The sequence below is a fragment of the Canis lupus genome, chromosome 3 (assembly GCF_048164855.1).
Source record: "Canis lupus baileyi chromosome 3, mCanLup2.hap1, whole genome shotgun sequence".
Lineage (NCBI taxonomy): Eukaryota > Metazoa > Chordata > Mammalia > Carnivora > Canidae > Canis > Canis lupus.
The window spans coordinates 12,557,067-12,577,039 of NC_132840.1; the positions used below are offsets into that span (position 1 = coordinate 12,557,067).

The following is a 19,973-nucleotide window of genomic DNA, read 5'->3' on the forward strand; positions in this document are numbered from 1 at the left end:
AGAAATGATTAATTAAATAATATGGTCTATGCACAGTTTATATTTTGAGTAAAGGAGATGGATATGTATGTATGCGTCTTTTTAGGCTCTGTATAAGATCTTAATAAATATGGGCTAGATTTGGTCTGTGCTCCAAACTAGTTCATAACCCCTAAGAGGATAGGATACAGAGGATAGATGAAGCTTAGGAGGGTGGCCTGGTTTGAGGGTCTCTGAATGCTATGCTAAAGAACTTGACCTTGGCCCTTGTGAGCACCCCATCTCATAGGCTTTTAGATGTAGGAGCCTGATGAGTTTGTTAAATCTGAAGTGCCATATAGACATGCTGAAGAGGCTGTTGAGAATGTAGGTCTAAAACCCAGAGTAGGGACTCCTGGGTAACACAGTGGTTGAACGTCTGCCTTCAGCTCAGGCCATGATCCCTGGTCCAGGGATCGAGTCCCACATTGGGCTTCCTGCAAGTAGCCTCCTCCCTCTGGCAGTGTCTCTGCCTCTCTCTCTGTCTCTCATGAATAAATAAATAAAATCTAAAAAAATAATAATAATAAAACCCAGAGTATACGGGCTAGCAACAGATTTGGAAGAGGATGGGGCAAAGAAGTCAAAAGGGCTGAGGGCAGAACCTTTGGGATGCATTACAAGCTGGAAGAAACAAGGAAGTGTCTAAGTCAAGAAAGTAGATTGCAGTGACTTAGAAGTGAAAGTGGTGGTCAGCAGGAACAAACAGGAGATAGTGAAAAAGAGGGTGGGGGTAGGATTGCTTTCTTCTGATTGTTTAGGAATCTTGGCCTGAAAAGAAAAAGTGGCTTGCTGCCTGCTGACAGCCTAGACTAGAATTTGACTCCTGAATCCACCGCTCTCCTCTTCCTCCATTTGTTTGTTTGTTTATTCAAGTAATCTCTACACCCAAATTGGGGCTCAAACTCATGACCCTGAGATCAAGAGTTGCATGCTCTTCCGACTGAGCCGGCCAGGCACCCCAATCCACTGCTCCTCTGATGTAATTGAAATTGAAGGCTGAGCCTGCCGTAGGCAGGCTAGGGACTCCCAGAGTCAGATGGGCCTTTCATCAAGGGTGTCCTTATAGCCAATATGCATTTCCCCCTGGCCAGATAAAAGACTGCAAAGTGGTCAAGTGGTATGGAAGAGAAGCTGACAACTTGGGTGGCCTTCCCCTGTGAAGCCCTGGTCAGACCACATCTGAAAGATCTTGTTTGCATGTGTGCCTACCCCTGTCTCTACCCCCCAAGGTGGACTGGAATGAAAATGGGGTGGGGATGGGAGAACAGTTTTATTTTGTTTTTAAAGATTTTATTTTATTTTTTATTCATGAGAGACACAGAGAGAGGCAGAGACAGAGGCAGAGGGAGAAGCAGGCTTCCTGCAGGGAGCCCAATGTAGGACTCAATCCCAGGACCTCGCCCTGAGCCAAAGGCAGATGCTCTACCACAGACCCACCCAGGTGCCCTGGGAGAACAGTTTTAATTGGGGCTCTTGATCAGCTTACGCCCGGCTATCTCATTCTGCTTCCTTCAGAGTGCTGGCTGGAGTTCTGTGAATCTCGTTAGAGATGGTTTGATATGCCTTCCCAGGAGACTGGTATTGGCAGGGATCCCCAGTTCCTTGGTACAGATGGTTTAATCCAACTCATCCAGTCAAGATGGCACTATAAATTTATATCTAAACACATAGCAGTAATACACAAAAAGATAAAATTCTAAAAACATAGTCATACACTCCCCCTCCTTCCCCTCACATGAAAAGACAAACATCCCTGTAATGAGAAATGGAGCAGGAACACAAAGAGGAGAGCAGGGCTGAAGCTGAAGGCGTGCTGGTCTCTGAGTCTAGAAGCAGGAACAATCAGTTGGAAATCTGGGGTAACAGAGCTGTAAAGTTCTCCACATAAACCATGGAATTAGAGGTTGTACACTGCTTGAACCCAGGGGCTGGGAAAGTAGGCTGAAAAAAGTTGCTTGCAACCCTGCCCTGGGGCTATGAGTTTTATAAAGATGCTTACCTAGGGAGAAGAACCTCACATCCTGGACCTAAGCTGAGTAGCTGCTATAAGATTTGATTCTAGCCTAGGAGAGGCAGAGGACATAAGGTGTTGGGAGAGAAAGGTGAAAACCCCTAGACGGGAAGGCAAAAGTAAAATATGAGAGGAGATGAATTTATGCACTAAAGTTTAGAAACATGTGAGGAGGGATCTCTGGGTGGCTCAGCGGTTGGGCGTCTGCCTTTGGCCCAGGGTGTGGCCCTGGAGTCCCAGGATCCAGTCCCGCATCGGGCTCCCTGCATGGAGCCTGCTTCTCTCTCTGCCTGTGTCTCTGCCTCTCTCTCTGTCTCATGAATAAATAAATAAAATCTTAAAAAAAAAAAAAAAAAGTGAGGAAAATTAGTGAGAAAAAAGAACCAATAAAAATCAAAGAAAAATTTACCTCAGAAAAAATTAAAATAACAGTTATTAGAAAATGTCTTTTTAATATAATAGATTGAGGATCCTCAAAGAGATAAAGAAACATGAAATCCATTAAAGAAAAGAAAACGAAGTTATGAGACACACCTGGCTGACTCAGTCAGTGGAGTATGTGACTCTTGATCTTGGGGTTGTGAGTTCAACCTCATGTTGGGTGTGGAGCCTACTTAAAAAAAAAAAAAGAAAAGTAAAGTTATGAAAAGAAAAAGAAATAGAAAAATGTCAGTATGAAAAGTACTAAAAATTCTAGCAGTGAAAAATAGTGTCATTCGAATTTGAAACAATAGATTAGAACTCTAGCCTAGACACACAGAATCCCACGAATTGGAAGCTGACATTGAGGATTCCATCCAGAAGGCCGCACAGACATGGAGAACAGATTGACAGGCTTTAGCATGCATCTAATAGGAATTCCAGATATGAGTCAAGAAAATGGCAAAGAATTAATATTTGAAGAGAGAATGGTTGAGAATTCCAGAATTGAAGAAACAGCGTGAATACTGAACAATAAATAGATATCTAGGCACTATGAAGTGAAGTGGCAGGCAAGAATAAAGAGAAAATATTAAAAACTACCAGAGAAAACCAAGAATTCAAAGGAATGACCATTAGACTGACATACATCTCATCAATGCAAATGCCAGAAGATGATAGGGGTATCTTAGGGAAGCTAGAACTCTCCACCCACTATCATTCAAGAATGAGGTGAAATAAAGACATACTAAGGCAATTTTATCACCTTTAGACCTTTGCTAAAAGATATACTAAAGGTATGCTTTATTAAGAAGAAAAGTAAACCCAGGGAAAGGAGCTTATTGCTAGCACCATCCTGAGCACAGAAATTGACACATTATGTTGATAAATTTAATTAACTGTAGGACAATATATCAGGATACTTTCTGCTATAAGTAACAGAATAACCCACAGTGACTTAAAATGTGTGTGTATATATATGTATATTTCTTTTATAATGAAAAATATGGAGGTAGGGAATTCCAGGGTTGAGACAGTGGTCCAGCACTGACAGGAAGGACCCTGGATCATTCATTCCATCTTCCTCCTCTGCCATCCTCAGAGTGTAAGATCTCTCTCCTCATGGTGTTGAGATGACTGCTGCAGCTCCAGGTGTCATATCATTTCCCATAACATCCCACGCAGGAAGACAAAGAGATGCTAGCTGAAAGGAAGCTTTTGAATGTGCCTCTCATTCAGGAAGGATAATCTTTCCAAGAAAGCCCCTGCAGACCTCTCCTTATGTCTCATTGGCCTGAGCTGGTCCATCCTCAGACTAATTCCAGATGAAAGAGAGTAGGCTTACTATGGTTGGCTTTGACCAGCCTCACCTCCTCTCCTGGGACTGGCTCCATTGTTTCCTGAGCAAAATCAGGATTCTGTTGACAAGAAAATAAAAGGGGGAGTAGCTGCTGATAGGCAATCAACAGTGTATGCCACAGATGGCAAAACACACACAGATCCAGTGTCTGATTTGCTTTTCAATTAAAGAAAAAAAGAAAAACAAATTGTTGACCACACTGCCAGGGAAGAATAATAAGGTAGAATGAAGTAGGGAAATTCATTGTTAAATCACATCAAGTTGCTGCCTTGTTCAAGGGAATAGTGCTGCTGAAAACTTGGAGATTTCATTAAAAAAAAAAATGAAAAAAAAAAAACATGTATAGGGACACCTGGGTGGCTCAGCAGTTGAGTGTCTGCCTTTGACTCAGGGCGTGATCCTGGGGTTCTGGGATCGAGTCCCACATCAGGCTCCCTACGGGAAGCTTGCTTTTCCCTCTGCCTTGTCTCTGCCTCTCTCTGTCTCTCATGAATAAATAAATAAAATCTTTTTTTAAAAAAATGTATATGCTAGTAATTTAAGATAACCACTAAAAAAAAGAGAAAATTTCCAAGCCAGGAAGAAAAAGAATGGTGGGATCAGGGATAGCATAGCGTGTCAGTCCAACAGAAGGACTAAAGGGAAAGAAAAAAACGACTAAAGGAATAGTAAAGAGAAAACAAAATAAGGTAATAGGAGAAGTCCAAATGCATAAGTGTAATGGATTAAATGCATGTTAAAAAAAAAAAAAACAAAAAAAAACTATCTCATTGGCTAAAAAAGCCAGTAAGTAATCTGGAGCGTGGAGAGACCTGTCAGACTTGGGGACTTATCAGGCCTTTGTCACCAAGCGGTTCTGTTCTTTAAATAACTTTCTGTTCTTTGCCTCATATTTCCTCTTATCTTCCCAAATGTTTTTCTCTGACTATATCTGCCTCCCTCTTTGGATAACATTGTTTTTCTAGATTTTGCTTCCTACCTTAGTATGAATGTGTATAGCATATTCCTGGACTTTTCCCCTATGAGAATGAACTACACTTGGACCCCTTGAGTGTGGAGTAGAGCTTGGCCAGAGTGAAGCAGGGAGTTGACTAAGGAATACCACATCCCAGTGCACCCCCTCCTCCCCCACACCATCCCCCAGAGCCCGGCATTCTTGCCCTGAGAGCCTACCTTGTAAGGTGCAACACTGATCCTGTCATAGCGAAGACTGACAGGTTATTTTTCTAGGACTTAATTGGAAGTTAGCCAGAGTGATGACCATGGGCTTTGTTTGCTCTTTCCCAACTGCTAATCCTGAGCAGCAGCAGCTACAGCAGAAGTACCAGAGCTGAGGGCTCAGAGTGGATGTGAAGTCAAGGAAGGGAGGCACTCGAGAGGCAGCGGCTGCCTGAGGGTGTATTACTAGGGCGCCAGGAGGGCCTGAGTCACTAGGAGAACTGTGATGGGTCTGTGCCAGGAGCTGGTGCCAGGATGTTGCAATGAGATGACTTCACTTAGCCTATCGTGCCGAGGTAAAGCAACCAGTTCTCAGGCACATCAAGAGGATGCCTCACTTGGTTTGAGATGTGTGTGAGGGAGGGACTATCTCTTCCTCAGGTCTCTTCCTCATGGTGGTGACTGGACCTCCAGGACACCTTCTGCCAGGATAAGCTGTTGCTACACCCAGGACACAGGGAGTTTGCTGGGTCACTAGGTTGGCAGGGATCTGGGAGCATAAAGAACCCTTCAGTTGTTGTACCCCAGTGAATAGGAAGAGCCACTCTAGTAGCCAGGGGGTGCTTGTGACAAGAGCACTGGCCATCAGGCCTGGAGTGACATTAAAGCTCTGTCACTTACCGCCTGGCTGACCTTGTTCAGTTAGTCTTGGGATTTTTGTGAATACTAAATGAGAGGCTATGCCCCCAAATGCTCAGAAATGCATACAACATCATGCAATGTGAGTAATCTGTGGTTTGATGCCTTTACGTTGAGGCTCTGGGACGTATCCTCAGGCTGTGTGTCAGTGGGTGGAAAGAGGGCACTTTGTCAGCATCTTGCTTTTTTTTTTTTTTCCTTTCTCCCCACCCCTTCCAGATTCAAGCTTCCCCTTCCCCCCATCCTCCGAGCCTTATTTTGACATTTCTTTTCTCTGCCTGCCAAGAAGATTGTGTTCAGCTGTGCTGCTCTGAGGCTGTGCTATCCTGTGCTTCATTAGGTTAATTCGGTGGCTTGTCTCCTGGGAACTGACCAAAGAAAGGCTCTAAAACCACCCTACCCTCCAAAAGCCAGTCCCTCCGTTCTCCTTTTGGGCCAGCCTTTGCTGCTTGATCCCATAGGACTGTTTTTCCTCTTCTCTATCCGTGAGCTAAAGGCCCCCTTTAGTTTCCATTGGTTGCTCAAGCATGCATCCTTTGATTGGTAGAAAGCACTAGGGGAGAGAAACCCATCCATTGTTCAAGGCCCTTGCTGCCCCTGACCTTCTGAATTCTGATCACCAGTTCCCCTGCTCAGCTCAGCATCTCAAGCTTAGCCAGCCCTACAGGGGACATGTATTGTTGAATGGTCTCACCAAATTTGCTAAATTTGTGACCACAATCCAGTCAGAGGACCACAGCATTGCTCTGCTACCTACCAAATTTCCCATGTGACTTCCCTGGTCTCTTAGAGGACTGTTTCACATCTGGTCTCTGTCAATATCCAACCCCAGCAATAAAGAGACCCTCTTCATTTCCTATTACCATATCACTCCCTGTCTCTGTGCCTCATGCTCTGCTTTGCCTCCAGTTTCTCAGGTAGACCTTTTCCATGTAGGCACCAGCTTCCATCCCTTCTTACTACTCATGGATTTTGCTGTGGTTTTTTTAAAAGATTTTATTTATTTATTCATGAGAGATAGAAAGGCAGAGACATAGGCAGAGGGAGAAGCAGGCTCCTCACAGGGAGCCTGATGTGGGACTCCATCCCAGGACCAGGATCACACCCTGAGCCAAAGGCAGACGCTCAACCGCTGAGCCACCCAGGCATCCCAAGGATTTTGCTTTTTGACTGTCCTGTCTTTTTCCTGCAGCATTAACTTTTCCTTCTACCAGCACACAAACATTCTGCAATATCTCCCAACTTAACATTCTACTTTATCCCATTCCTTTTTTGGGTAACATTTATTGAGTTATAATTCACATACCATACAGTTCACCCATTTCAAGTGTACAATTCAGTGGGTTTTAGTCTATTCACATGATTATGCAACCATACCACAAACAATTTTAGAACATTTCATCACCTAGAAGGCAACACCAAACCCAATAGCAGCACTCCCCATCCATCTCCCCACAACTCCCTGCCCTAGGCAACCATTATCTGCCTTATGGATTTGCCTAGTAGGAAATTTTATATCATATACATATTCTTCAAAGAATGAAAATAAAGGGGATTCCTGGGATCCCTGGGTGGCACAGCGGTTTGGCACCTGCCTTTGGCCCAGGGCGCGATCCTGGAGATCCGGGATCGAATCCCACGTTGGCTCCCGGTGCATGGAGCCTGCTTCTCCCTCTGCCTATGTCTCTGCCTCTCTCTCTCTCTCACTGTGTGCCTATCATAAATAAATAAATAATAAAATAAAAAAATTAAAAAAAAAGAATGAAAATAAAAAGTACTGTTTCCACCACCTAGATTAAGGAGTAATGCATTACCTAGCACTTCTGAAGCCTCTATAGGCCCCTCCTTGATCTATCTTATCTACCATCCTGTTCCTCCAGAGGAATTTCTTGAATTTTACATCACTTCTTTGATCTTATGTACTGTTTTATTTTCTATATGTGGAGGCATACATTTAGCTTTGCAAGCTTTCTAACTTTTGAGTGAACTCCTACTATTGACGTTTATCCTTGACTTACTTTTTTTGCTCAATATAATAGTTTTTTTGGTTACATTCATCCCTATTGATGTCTGAAACTAGAGTTCATTCATTTTTTTCTGTCTGCAGTTTTCAGCTCTTATCCATTGAACATCCTCGTATGTCTCTTGGTGTACATATCCATATGTACCTGGTAGTAGAAATACTAGAGTTGATTATATACCTATTAGGAAGGCCTAAGCTTTTAAAAAATAGAAAAATTCACAGACATGGAACAAATGGAACAACATGTTGTACATTACTGGTGGAAATGTAAGATGCTAAAATCACTTTGGAAAACTATTTGGTAATTTCTAGTAAAGTTTAGCATATACCTACCCAGTATTTCCACTCCCAGGTATTTACCCAAGAGAAATAAGAGTAGTGTCCACAAAAAGACTTATACAAGAAGTTTAGGGCAATTTTATTCATAACAACTCCAAGTTGGAAGCAACTCAAATGTCCAAACGTGGAAAAGAACAGACTATAGACAGATACAATATAGACGAGTCTCCAAAACACTGCACTGAACAAAAGAAGCCAGACACACAAGAATGTACATAATAAGTGTTTATATGAATTTCAAGAGCAAGTGAATGTAATGTATGGTGACAAAACTCAGAAAAGTGGTGGATTGCTGGATATTGACTAGCAAGGAGTACAAGGGAACTGACTCTGCAGTGATCGGGATGCTCTGTGTTTTCTGATGGGTGGTTCTACGGATGTACACATAGGTAAAAATTCATCAAGTTTACATTGAAAGATCTCTACATTATATTACATGTGAATTAAATTCCAGTGGAAAAAAAACTGTCCCAAGTGGGGGTGAGATTTCAGGGGAAAAAATGAAACCCTATACTTAACCTGTTGTCAGAGTTCACCTTAAGCTTTAAATCTGCTTAAAATTACAAGCAGACTGAACTCACTGGATTTGTTAATGATTCTAAGTATTCAGCCTTTCAGTGAGAAAGCCATTCATTCCCACACCCAAATCTGAGGAGGATTAATCTCTGAGGATGTCCACGCAAAGGAAGTCATAAAATAAATTAGCCCAGACAGCAAGGGGAACTTTCTACTCTCACATTCTATTCCCAACTATGCCTTTTGTGAGAAAGATGGTTTTTAATTTCTCTTTTAAAAAGCATAAAACACCACTGGGATATACTTATGTCTGTCTTTAAGTAATGCCAAATTATTTTCCAAAGCATTGTACCAATTTATTGTCCCAACAGTGGTGTGTGAGTGTTAATACTCCATATCTTCTCCCAACTCTGGGTACTGTTATTTTTTGTTATTTTCCCATAAAAGTCCTAGAAGAGAGCACAGGCAGTAAGTAATATCTGTGACATTGGCCATAGCAGCATTTTTCTATATATGTCTCCTGAGGGAAGGGAAATAAAAGCAAAAATAAACTACTGGGACACAGGCAGCCTGGGTGGCTCAGGGGTTTAGCGCCGCCTTCAGCCCAAGGTGTGATCCTGGAGACCCCGGATTGAGTCCCATGTTGGGTTTCCGGCATGGGGCCTGCTTGTGTCTCTGCCTCTGCCTCTCTCTCTCTCTATTTCTCTCATGAATACATAAATAAAATCTTTAAAAGAAAACTATTGAGACAATATCAAAATAAAAAGCTTCTGCACAATGAAGGAAACAATCAGCAAAACTAAAAGACAGCCTGTGGAATAGAAAAAGGTATTTGTAAATAACATATCCAATAAAGGGGTTAGTACCAAAATATATAAAGAATTTATACAAATCAAAACCCAAAAAACAAATAATTCAATTAAAAAATGGGCAGAAGACATGAACAGACATTCCTCTAAAGAAGGCATCCAGATAGCCAATAGATACATGAAAAGATGATCAGCATCACTCATCATCAGGGAAATGCTAATCAAAATCACAATGAGCTATCCCCTCACACCTGTCAGAATGGCTACAACCAAAAACACAAGAAACAACAAGTGTTGGCGAAGATGTGGAGAAAAAGGAACCCTCGTGCACTTGGTAGAAATGCAAACTGGTGCAGCCACTGTGGAAAACAGTATGAAGGTTCCTCAAAAAATTAAAAATAGAACTACCCTATGATCCAGCAATCACACTACTAGGTATTTACCCAAAGAATATAAAATAGTGTTTTTATTCAAAGGGATACAAGCATTCCTATGTTTATCACAGCATTATTTAAAATAGGCAAATTGTGGAAGCAGCCCAAGCATCCATTGATGAATGTATACAAAAGATGTGATATATGTATATATAAAAAAGCGGAATATTATTCACCCAAAAAGGAATATTATTCACCCATAAAAAAGCATGCAGCCTTGCCATTTGCAACAATGTGGATACAGCTAGAGAGTATAATGCTAAGTGAAATAAGTCAGATAAAGACAAATACCACATGATCTCACTCATATGTGGAATTTAAAAAGCAAAATAAATGAGCAAAGAAAAAAGACAAACTAAGAAACAGACTCTTAGCTGTGGAGAACAAACAGATGGTTACCAGAGGGGAGGTGGGTGGAGGGATGTGTGAAACAGGTGATGGGGATTAAGGAAGGCACTTGCCCTGATGACCATGGGGTGATGTATAGAAGTGTTGACTCACTATTTTGTACACCCAAAACTAGTGTAACACTGTATATTAACTATACTGGAATTAAAACAAAAATTCCTCCATTTTAAGATGTAAATCAGGTCATGACACAGCCCTCTTCAAAACCCTGCCATCAAACAAAACAAAACAAAACAAAAACCCTGCCATCAGCTTCATAATAAATCCTAATCCCTTCAAAGCTCTCTGTGGCTGGCTCTGCTTTCCTCTCCGCCACCCTCGCCACCATCTCCTGCTTCACGGGTCTTCTTGTTCTCTGTTTTAACAGGTCAGGCTTGCTTCCTTCTTATTCTTTTTGCACTCTTTGTTTTCTCTCAGGGGTCTTTATAATTTCCCTTTGTATTTGCACCTAGACAGAAGCTCTGTGAGGACAGGATGGGTGTGTCCTGTCCCACACTGTCCCTGTGGCCCACCGCTGGTCTATTAAATATCTGTGGAATGAACAAACAACTCCCCAGCAGCCAGGTAGCACCAGAAGCCTGATCTGATTCCCTTTGTGGTACCAGAGTGCGTGTCCTCCCTTCAATTTTTATATATTGATGTGTGTATGCATGGACTTAATGTGAATGATCAGGGCAGCTGTGAGGGGAGAAATCAGAATTAGGCAGTGGGCAATTGGAGGGCACAGGAATTCCACTGGAGGAAACAAGGTGCATGAAAGCACTTCACAGGGTCAGCACTGGGTGACTTCTGGGGTTTGAGGTGCATGTCTAAGGGTCTCTGATGTTTCTTGGTCTCGGCAACAGTTCTTCCTTGTGTCTTTGCCCCCAACTCATGTTGAGCCACTCAGGCTCCTGGCCATGGAGTTCACAAAGCAGGGGCTTTCCTGGTTACTCTACTTCTCTGCTCTTCCCAAACACCTTGTTGAAGCTAGAGCTTTTCCTCTCCCCCACAAAGCAGCCTGTTACCTCAGGTGCTTCCTTTATTGAGTTAGAATCCCAAAGAGTTACTGACTTCCCCATCGGGGGAGACCTCTCCGTACTGGCTTCTGCCCAGCCCCTGCTTTCAGTGGCCACAGTGGGCTGTCCATCAGAAACCAGGTCTTTGTGGAGAGGCCCCTTGGAAAGTCATGCCTCCCTGGGCCACTCCCCTCAAGGTTGGTGCTCCCAGGCCCCAGGATGTTGGGAGCAACACCTGTAAAACCTCAAATTCTTTCACTTAAATGTTGGGTGTGGAAAGGGGCAAAGGGAGAATGGGAAGGGACAATGACCTGGCTTCCTATTTACAGACAATCAGCAAAAGGCCATGCCTTGGAGTCTGGCCTTCCAAATGGGTGCAATAAAACATCAGAAGTAAAGTACATTGGAGCCAGTGTTCCTGGAGCCCCTGGGAATTAGAGCCAGATGTCCTGGGTGAGAGGGAAGCTTTACTCGTGACCTTGGGAACCAGCTTCCATGTCTCCTTGTCACTTGTCCCAGAGCCCTTTGGTAGTTGAAAGAATTCACAGGCCTTTTTCTGTGCCCTGGCCAGTCACAGCCTTTGGAACCAGATAGACCTGGACACAGATCTCACCTCTACTCACAAGATTGTGACCTTAGGCAAGTTCCTTTACTTCTGCGAACATTATTTCCCCACCCAGTTAATGTTTTCCTTATTGGAACATGCTAGTTCCATTCCCTGATGGCTTTGTGGTTTGGCTTGGCTCCAGAAATTTGAGCTGCCATGTGTGGAGGGGGCAGCTGAGGTTCTTGAACACAGTCTCAGAGGAGCAGCAGCCAGAGGACTCTGGAAAGGCTGGCTGGAGCTTGAGCTGTCAGCAAGGGGCCTTGAGGCCCCAGGACTGGTCAGAACCAGGGCTAGCAGGATTTGAAGAAGAGCTGGTGGGGACAGGCAGGTGGCCAGGTTTAAGTGATCCCCGTGGCATGGAGCCAAGGCCCAGGGCCTCTGCTCTCAGCCTTGTGCCTGACTCTTACCCAGGCTCCCTTGCACAGGGCATGGATTCAGACTCCTTTTCTCAGGGCCCATCCCCAAACTGCTAGCTTTTCTCCCTATTCTTGCCCACCAGGGCAGCACAAGGCCTCAGATTGTCCGTGCCCCAGGGGCTCTGGCATTCATTTCATCTGTAACATATAGACGAAGGCAGCTGTCCAGATGGCTGTGTGGTGGGGGCACTGAGCCCAGCACTTCTGTATCCTGACAGGATCTCTCCCTGATACTAGAGTTGGAAGGATTGTTAATGGTTAACTGAACTAACCCAGAAATGCCTCATCTAGAGCCCATAGAGGGTCAAGAGAGGAGAAGGCAAATCCCAGGTCAGAGGCCCAGTCCTCCCCCAATGACCTCTTGCTCAGAAGAGCTTGTCACAGGTACTCAGAGGGTAGAGAACACCAGGGTAGGGAGCCATATCTTCAGTCTCCTGTGATTTTTCTTCTGTACCATTTTCTCTTCAGTTTCACCTGAAATTAACCTTACATAGTTACACTAGGAACTTTCTAAACCTGGTTCTGCCAGTGACTTGCCATGGACTCCAAGGAAGTCATTTTATGTCCTTGTTTACTTTCTGGCTAATAAGTGAGAGAGCAGGCTAATCTTTTCCTCTGCAGCCCCTGAGAGCTATCTATGGGTGGGTAAAGGGGAGAGCCCTTTCTTTCGTCCACCCTTTGGTTAAATAGGCGTCTCCTCTGCTGCTGGCTTTGTCCTCTCTGGGACGTGGGGGCAGGGCTGGGAGAGAGCATGTGTGTGTGTGTGTGTGCAATTTATCTGCACATTACTTTTTCTTTCTGCAATTTTAGGGTCATGCTGCGGCAGCCTGGCGCCTGACGAGTGAGGGGGAACCTGCCAGGGGATTACTGCTAGCACGAGCTAACAGCAGGACAGCAGGCCTCAGGGGAGTGGGGATGGGCATAGCAGCCTGCCTGCAACGCTGGGCCAGTGGCACCAAGGAGGCCCAGGCCCTGGCAGGGAGCTCGGCACACGCTCAGCTGACCCAGACAGCATTCAAAGCAGGTCCCTGCTGAGCAGCAGCTGTTCCCAGGCCCTGGAGGACCGCAAACGCCTCAGCAACCACATTTGGGGCTGTGACCATCAGGAGAAGGGACCAACACCTCGAATGGGAAGCAGAAGGGCAGAACCTGCTGCCAGGAGGATCTTGGTCTCTGCAGCAAAGTCTTCCGACACCCGTGGAGCTTCTTGGGTTTCTCCTCTCAGGACTGGGGCCTTGTTTCCTCCTCTGGTGGAGGGGGTAGGCCAGGAGGGCCAGCTGAGGTGGGGACGACTCTCGGATGGAATCCAGGCCACTTGAAGCCCATGGGCTCTCTGCTGTGATTGGGGTTCGAGGGCTTCCCCACTGCAGGGGACGAGGGGCCGCCTCCGTGTCTGCTCATGAACCACAAGGACCCCGAATGCTCCAGACTGGACCATTTCGAGCCACCAAAGAGTGGGGCCCCCAGAGCTGGCAGCCAGCAGCTCCAAGGGACTAGAGAGCTGGGATGGACTGACCTCCCCCTCACCAGGGTATTAGGAGAGTCAGAGCCTCTGTGGCCCAGCTAGTGACAGAGAGACCCGATGAGGCCATAAGCTGGCACCCGAGTGACTCAGGGACAGGAGAGCCACTCCTGCCTACTGTGCTTTCTCCTTACATTGAGGGAGGGTGTGGTAAGGGACCCCTGCCTCTGTTCCCTCCTCAGCACGTGCCCCTATGCCCTTTGCACGTGGTGCCAGGAGACGCAGGCTACACTGTGGCGGGCCCATCAGTGGGCTGGGAAGGGAGTGGCCACGGTGACACCCACCCGCCCACCAGGCTGGTGGTCTAGCCCCCCGGGGCGCCAAACCATGAAGTGCTCCCTGCGGGTGTGGTTCCTCTCTGTGGCCTTCCTGCTGGTGTTCATCATGTCACTGCTCTTTACCTACTCCCACCACAGCATGGCCACCTTGCCCTACCTGGACTCAGGGGCCCTGGGCGGTACCCACCGGGTGAAGCTGGTGCCTGGCTATGCTGGTCTGCAGCGCCTCAGCAAGGAGGGGCTCACCGGTAAGAGCTGTGCCTGCCGCCGCTGCATGGGTGACACTGGCGCCTCTGACTGGTTTGACAGCCACTTCAACAGCAACATTTCCCCTGTGTGGACCCGAGAGAATATGGATCTGCCTCCAGATGTCCAGAGGTGGTGGATGGTGAGAGCTGCAGCCCCTCCTGCCTCCCCTTTGCTGGCCCCTGTTTGGGAGTCACTCTTCAAGCCCCTGCTGGGATTTGAACCTCCAGAGCCTTGACAAAATATTACGTTCATTTGACCAGAGCCACCTACTAGGGTCACAGATTCTGAAAGGCAGGATGAGCTTTGGCCTGGAAGGAGAGAACTGTTTTCTAGTGTCTGTAGGGTCAAGGAGACCAGAAATACCTAGTAGCCAGGGAGGTAACTAGGAGAAATAGGCCCCAAGGAGGAAGATGGTGAAAGGTAAGGATTATGGCAGGGAAAAGGTCGGTCTGCCCTTTATAAAGAAGGGAGCCACTCAGCTGCAGCAACTGGTGCTCTTTCAGGGATGTGACCTATCATTGCTGGGTCTTCTGACCCTTTAAGAGAACCTAGAAGTCCACTGTTTTGTGTATACTATCCTAATTTGTAAACGTTGGCTCACAATAATTTTAAACACCATGAGGGCCACTTATTTGACTTTTTACAATTGCTGGGAAAGACTTTCTTCCGGGTCAGGGTAAGAAAACTTTGTCAATTCCTGTGGGTGATAAGGGAAATGAAGGGGAGGGGATGACAGGACAGGCGTGTTCAAGGCTCCCTGCCCTTTTGGATCCTGTCCCCTTTCAGCTGCTTTTAATTGGCCTTCCATCCCTGTCATCTCTGGAGTATCACACCCCAGGCTCTGCCAAGGCCATCTGGTTGCCAGTCGTGTCAGGTAGAACAACATTGGTACTTAGCCTAGGGGCCCAGAGGCTACCTACATTCCCCACTGGCGGCCTTGGGAAGCAGCTCATGGCTCCTGGTTTCCCCAGCTGGCATATGGGGAGGATGATGACTCCCCTGTTTCTCACATTCAGAGAAGCAATAAGGATGAGCTCCTGTGATCAGGCTTATCAGAATAATTTACAGATCCCACTTCCTGACCCACTGTCTGAGTCCCTAAGAATGGGGAGATCTACAGAGCAAGGATCATCAGGAGCCCCACAGGCCAATCCTGTAACAGCCTGGAGCTTTTGAAGGGTTCTGCTTGTTAATCATAGTCACAGCCTTCATTTTGTGAGGAAAATCATGGTTCAGATTGTGCACAGGGCTTGCCCAAGGTTATGGGTCTCTGTAGTGGTCATCAAGAGCAGAACAGGACTCTAGGCAGATGTAGACCTATGGATAGGCCAAGCCTCCTTCTTCCCGTAGAAATGGAACTCAGGGCAGTTTAAGCACCAAGCATGTTCCTTGGCCAAGACACAGCAGAAACCACTGCTCTCACTCCTCACAGCCACCCTCTTTTGCTATGAACTTAGAAATTCCTGTGTCAGAGCTAAGCTTCCCTTCCACACTCAGTTTGTGTTCTTGTTCTTAGGGGATTTCCTGTGTGCAGAGGAGAGGCAGAGAAGCAGGCCTATGTGGTCTCCTTCATTTATGGTATCCCCTGATCAGCTCCTGCTTAGTTATAATCCTTGTGTTATGGCTCAGAATACAGAGCTTTTTATGCCTTTTTTTTTTTTTTTTTTTTAAGAGAAGAAGCGGGGAGGGGCAGAGGGGAAAAGAGAACCCTCAAGCTGACTCCATGCCCATTGCAGGGCCAACATAGGGCTCAGCCTCACAACTCTGAGATCACAACCTAAGCAGAAACCAAGAGTCAGATGCTTAACTGACTGAGCCTCCCAGACACCCCCCACAGAGCATTTTAACACCCTAGTTTCTACCTTACTGATCTGTGGCTTGTGGATCAAGTCCAGTCTGTTCAATTTTTTTAAATTAAAAAAAATTTTTTAAAGATTTTATTTATTTATTCATGGGGGGTGGGGGCGGAGGCAGAGACACAGGCAGAGGGAGAAACAGGCTTCATGCAGGGAGCCCGACGTGGAACTAGATCCCAGGTCCCCAAGATCAGGCACCAGGCTGAAGGCAGCGCTAAACCGCTGAGCCACCAGGCTGCCCCCCAAAAAATTTTTTTTAAAGATTTTATTTATTTAGAGAGAAAGAACACTCAAACAGCGGTGGGGTAGAGGGAGAGAAAAGAGAGAATCTGGAGTAGATTCTGTGCTAAGCACAGAGCCCAAAGTGGGGCTTGATCCCAGGACCCTGAGATTACAACCTTAGCTGAAATCAAGAGTTGGCTGCTCAACCACCTGAGCCACCCAGGCGCACTTGTAAATATTTAAAAAATATTTGCAATAGTTACCAACACTTAGAAATCAGGATATTTCACATGAAATCTATATTTTCAGCTTCTCAAAAAACTGGAAAATTTGGTCCTTTTGGGCTCACAATACCACATGGCAACATTGGCTGATGTCACTTGTTTTTGAGGAGGCCTCCTGTTTGCCATAAGCCCCATCTGCCTCTTCACTCCTGAGCTTTGCTTGCCTGGCACGTAGGCATTTGAGGGCTGCCCCAGCTTCCTGTCACAGTCTTTTGCGGTCACTGGTGGTGGGAAGAGCAGGGAACCAGTTTGATTCCAGCCATTCTGACTTTGAAAGAATTCCTATATTTCACTGCCTTCCCGCCTCCTGTCCTCCAGGGCTCAGGGGGTGTCTCCAGTTATCCCTGGATATTGCCTCAGATGAGGCTTTTGTAACTCTGGGCCCTCAGGCTGAGTCCCAGCGGCGCCCTCTGTAGGCTGGTTTGGAATGAGCCCCTGAACTTCACAGGGTTTTCTCTGCTAACTGCACCTCAAAATGACTGACTCATAGCTCCCCTGAGAGTACAGCAGAGCAGGGGCCTCTGGAGGCTTGACAAGCCCAGAAGTTTCTTTGCTTTGCAGAAACACTTGACCCCTGAGCCCCTCCAGTGCATTAGAGTACTCCTGATGAGCAGGGCACCAGTCTTGAAGGGGATGTTGTACCATTGTTGAAAAGGGGAACATCCTCAACTGTTCAGAGAGAATTGCTCTCTCTGAGACTGGACGGTGAGGGCAGCAGGCAGGAATTCCTCCCTGTTTGCATAATCCCCCCTCCTTCCTTCTCCCCTCACGTCCACAGATGCTGCAGCCCCAGTTCAAGTCACACAACACCAACGAGGTACTGGAGAAGCTGTTCCAGATAGTACCAGGCGAGAACCCCTACCGTTTCCGGGACCCCCACCAGTGCCGGCGCTGTGCGGTAGTGGGGAACTCAGGCAACCTGCGGGGCTCTGGCTACGGCCCAGATGTGGATGGGCATAACTTCATCATGAGGTGAGCCCTGGGGAGCCGCAGGGACGGGCCCAGGACAGGCCTCCAGAGGGAGGGACTGGCCTCCTTAGTCTTGTCTGGCAGTGGAGGAGTTGCCGCTGCTGTCTCGGATACCAGAACCTTCGATAAAGGCCCGAGTTTCAGGCTTATTTGTTGGGTAGATGGGGAGCCAGAATTTGTACACCATTCTTGCTTGAGGCCAGCACTCAGTTTCTAGCTCTGAACTGGAGTCTACTCCTAAAAGGGCTGGGAGTAGACTCCTGGTGTTTTCTGGTGAAAAGTCCCAGCAGCGGTCCTTTCACCTGCTGGGTCCCCTCAGTGCTGGGCCGGGAGTGAGAGCCCCACACTAGTGTCTTGCTTAATAACCACAGATGTTTCCTTCTGGCAGACTCAGAGAAGGCAGAGGTCCTGGGCAGAGCTTGCTCTGGGCTGCTGTCTCCTACCTTTATTTCATAAGGCTTAGATTGTGTGGGGGCATATTCATTTAATGGACATCTGTACCCAGCCTGAGGGAAGCAGAGGAGTTAGGAGGGCGTTCATTTCAGACAAAAACAGAGCTATGAGCCTGGAGGTGAGCGGGGACTAGATTTCTTTTTTTAAGATTTTATTTATTAATTTAATTTATTCATTTATTTATTTATTTATGAGAGACACAGAGAGACAAACAGAGACAGAGGCAGAGGGAGAAGCAGGCTCCACGCAGGGAGCCTGACATGGGACTCGATCCCGGGATTCCAGGATCACGTCCTGGGCCGAAGGCAGGAGCTAAACCGCTGAGCCACCCAGGGATCCCTGGAGACTAGATGTTTGACTTGGTTTTTGTTTTGTTTTCTTAAGTAGGCACCACACCTAGCATGGAGTCCAACACAGGGCTTGAATTCACCACTCTGAGATTAAGACCTGAGCGGAGATCAAGAGTGGGATGCTTAACTAACTGAGCTATCCAGGTGTCCCTAGGTGGTAGACTTGTAACTTGAACATGAGCTGCATATTCTGCTCCTGAACCTGTGTTTTCTGACTTCCTCCCTAGACTTGGGGACAGGAAATGCCAAAGTAGGGATCCTTCCATCCCACTCCTTGGTGGAAGAAGAGCCTTAAGAGTAAAGATGCTGAAAACGCCCAGTTTTCACTAACCATCTCTTAGGATGAGCATTGCAGAAAGACCAGGTTCCCCAGGAGGCAGAAGGAAGGGCTTTGTCTTAGAAACTGTTGCTGTTTCCATGGCAACACCAAGGCAGCCGTATGTCTCTGAGGCTTTTCACCCGTTCCTTGCAAAAACCTTTTTCATGTTGAGAATGGTAAGGGGTGGGGGAGAGGAGGGATGCTAGGCCCCATCCAGGAACCCAGAGCCACCTGAGAGTCGCCCCCTCCCCCCCCTCCCCCCTGCCCAGTTGCTGGCTTTCAGAATGTGAGGGAGGCAAGCTGGTTGCTGGAGAAGGAGCTCTCTCCATCCAGACACAGTGGCCAAGAAAGTGGGAAATGAGACGTTCATCACTTCTGTGCAGCCCTGGGACATTCCAGAAGCCCAGAGAAATGCTCTTGAGTGCCTGAAGCTCCTGCCATCCATGCCCTGCCACCTGTACCAAGTAGATGCTTTCATTATGCATGTGGGTGATGGTTGAGAAGCTCCAGGGTGGAAGCAGACAAAAAAAGCTTGGCTACTATGACATCTGGATAGTACCTGATTTATGTTTTGTGGAAGGGCTGACCCAGATTGAATTGTTTTTTTGTTTTGTTTTGTTTTGTTTTTTTGCTGATCTGTACAAAGAGCTAGATGGTACTGGAGGTGATTCTTTACTTATAGGCATGTCTTGGTTTGGAACCAGTGAGGAGACCTCCCTGCTCCCTGGAAACAGGACCAACATAAAACCCCACTGAGCTGAGTTACAGTGAGATGACAGCTGTTATCCATATTTGCCTACGCCACTCCCCAACTGCCTCCTCCTCTATGTCTTCTGAGCCCTGCTAGCAACTCCAAATGAAGTCGAGCTGGTCCTGCCTCAGCCAGCCAGCAGATAGATCCACAACTCCTCAAACAAGTGCCTGGCAGATTGTAGGCTCACCATAAATATGTGAATGAATCAAAGAGACTAGGTGACCAGATATCAAACCCTAAGCATGAATCCACATCCACCCTTCCTGTGCCTTTGCTCTCAGGTGCTTTGGTGGGTGGAGGCAACCAGGAACAGATAGAATCCTAGAATGTTTTTCTCCTGAGTCATGGAGATGTAGTTCATCCTCCATCCTGCTCTGGCCCCTTTCCAGGGCTTGGCTTCTCCAGAATGAATCAGAGCCTTAATGCAATATCCTGTCCTCAAAAGCATGCCCTGTTCCTACCCTCTACCTTGGAGGCTCTGAAACATCTTTTTGGACT

General features: G+C 46.5%; 1 protein-coding gene and 1 long non-coding RNA gene across 4 annotated transcripts in view; one reads left to right on the forward strand and one right to left on the reverse strand.

Annotated features, from left to right (window-relative positions):
- The window catches only part of ST3GAL2 (ST3 beta-galactoside alpha-2,3-sialyltransferase 2), a 50,520-nt gene that overhangs the window by 20,938 nt on the left and 9,609 nt on the right, over positions 1–19,973 (forward strand). For all 3 annotated transcript variants that reach the window (XM_072818142.1, XM_072818132.1, XM_072818153.1), the window contains exons 2-3: positions 13,030–14,407; positions 17,409–17,602. In XM_072818142.1, coding sequence (XP_072674243.1) covers positions 14,069–14,407; positions 17,409–17,602 — 533 coding nt within the window. In that variant the 5' untranslated portion in view covers positions 13,030–14,068. The remainder of the gene's footprint in view (positions 1–13,029; positions 14,408–17,408; positions 17,603–19,973) is intronic.
- On the reverse strand, positions 3,210–5,268 carry LOC140628743 (uncharacterized). Its single transcript, XR_012026734.1, has 2 exons — positions 4,986–5,268; positions 3,210–3,870 (listed from the first exon to the last, which is right to left on the reverse strand). It is a non-coding gene; the product is annotated as an uncharacterized lncRNA (long non-coding RNA).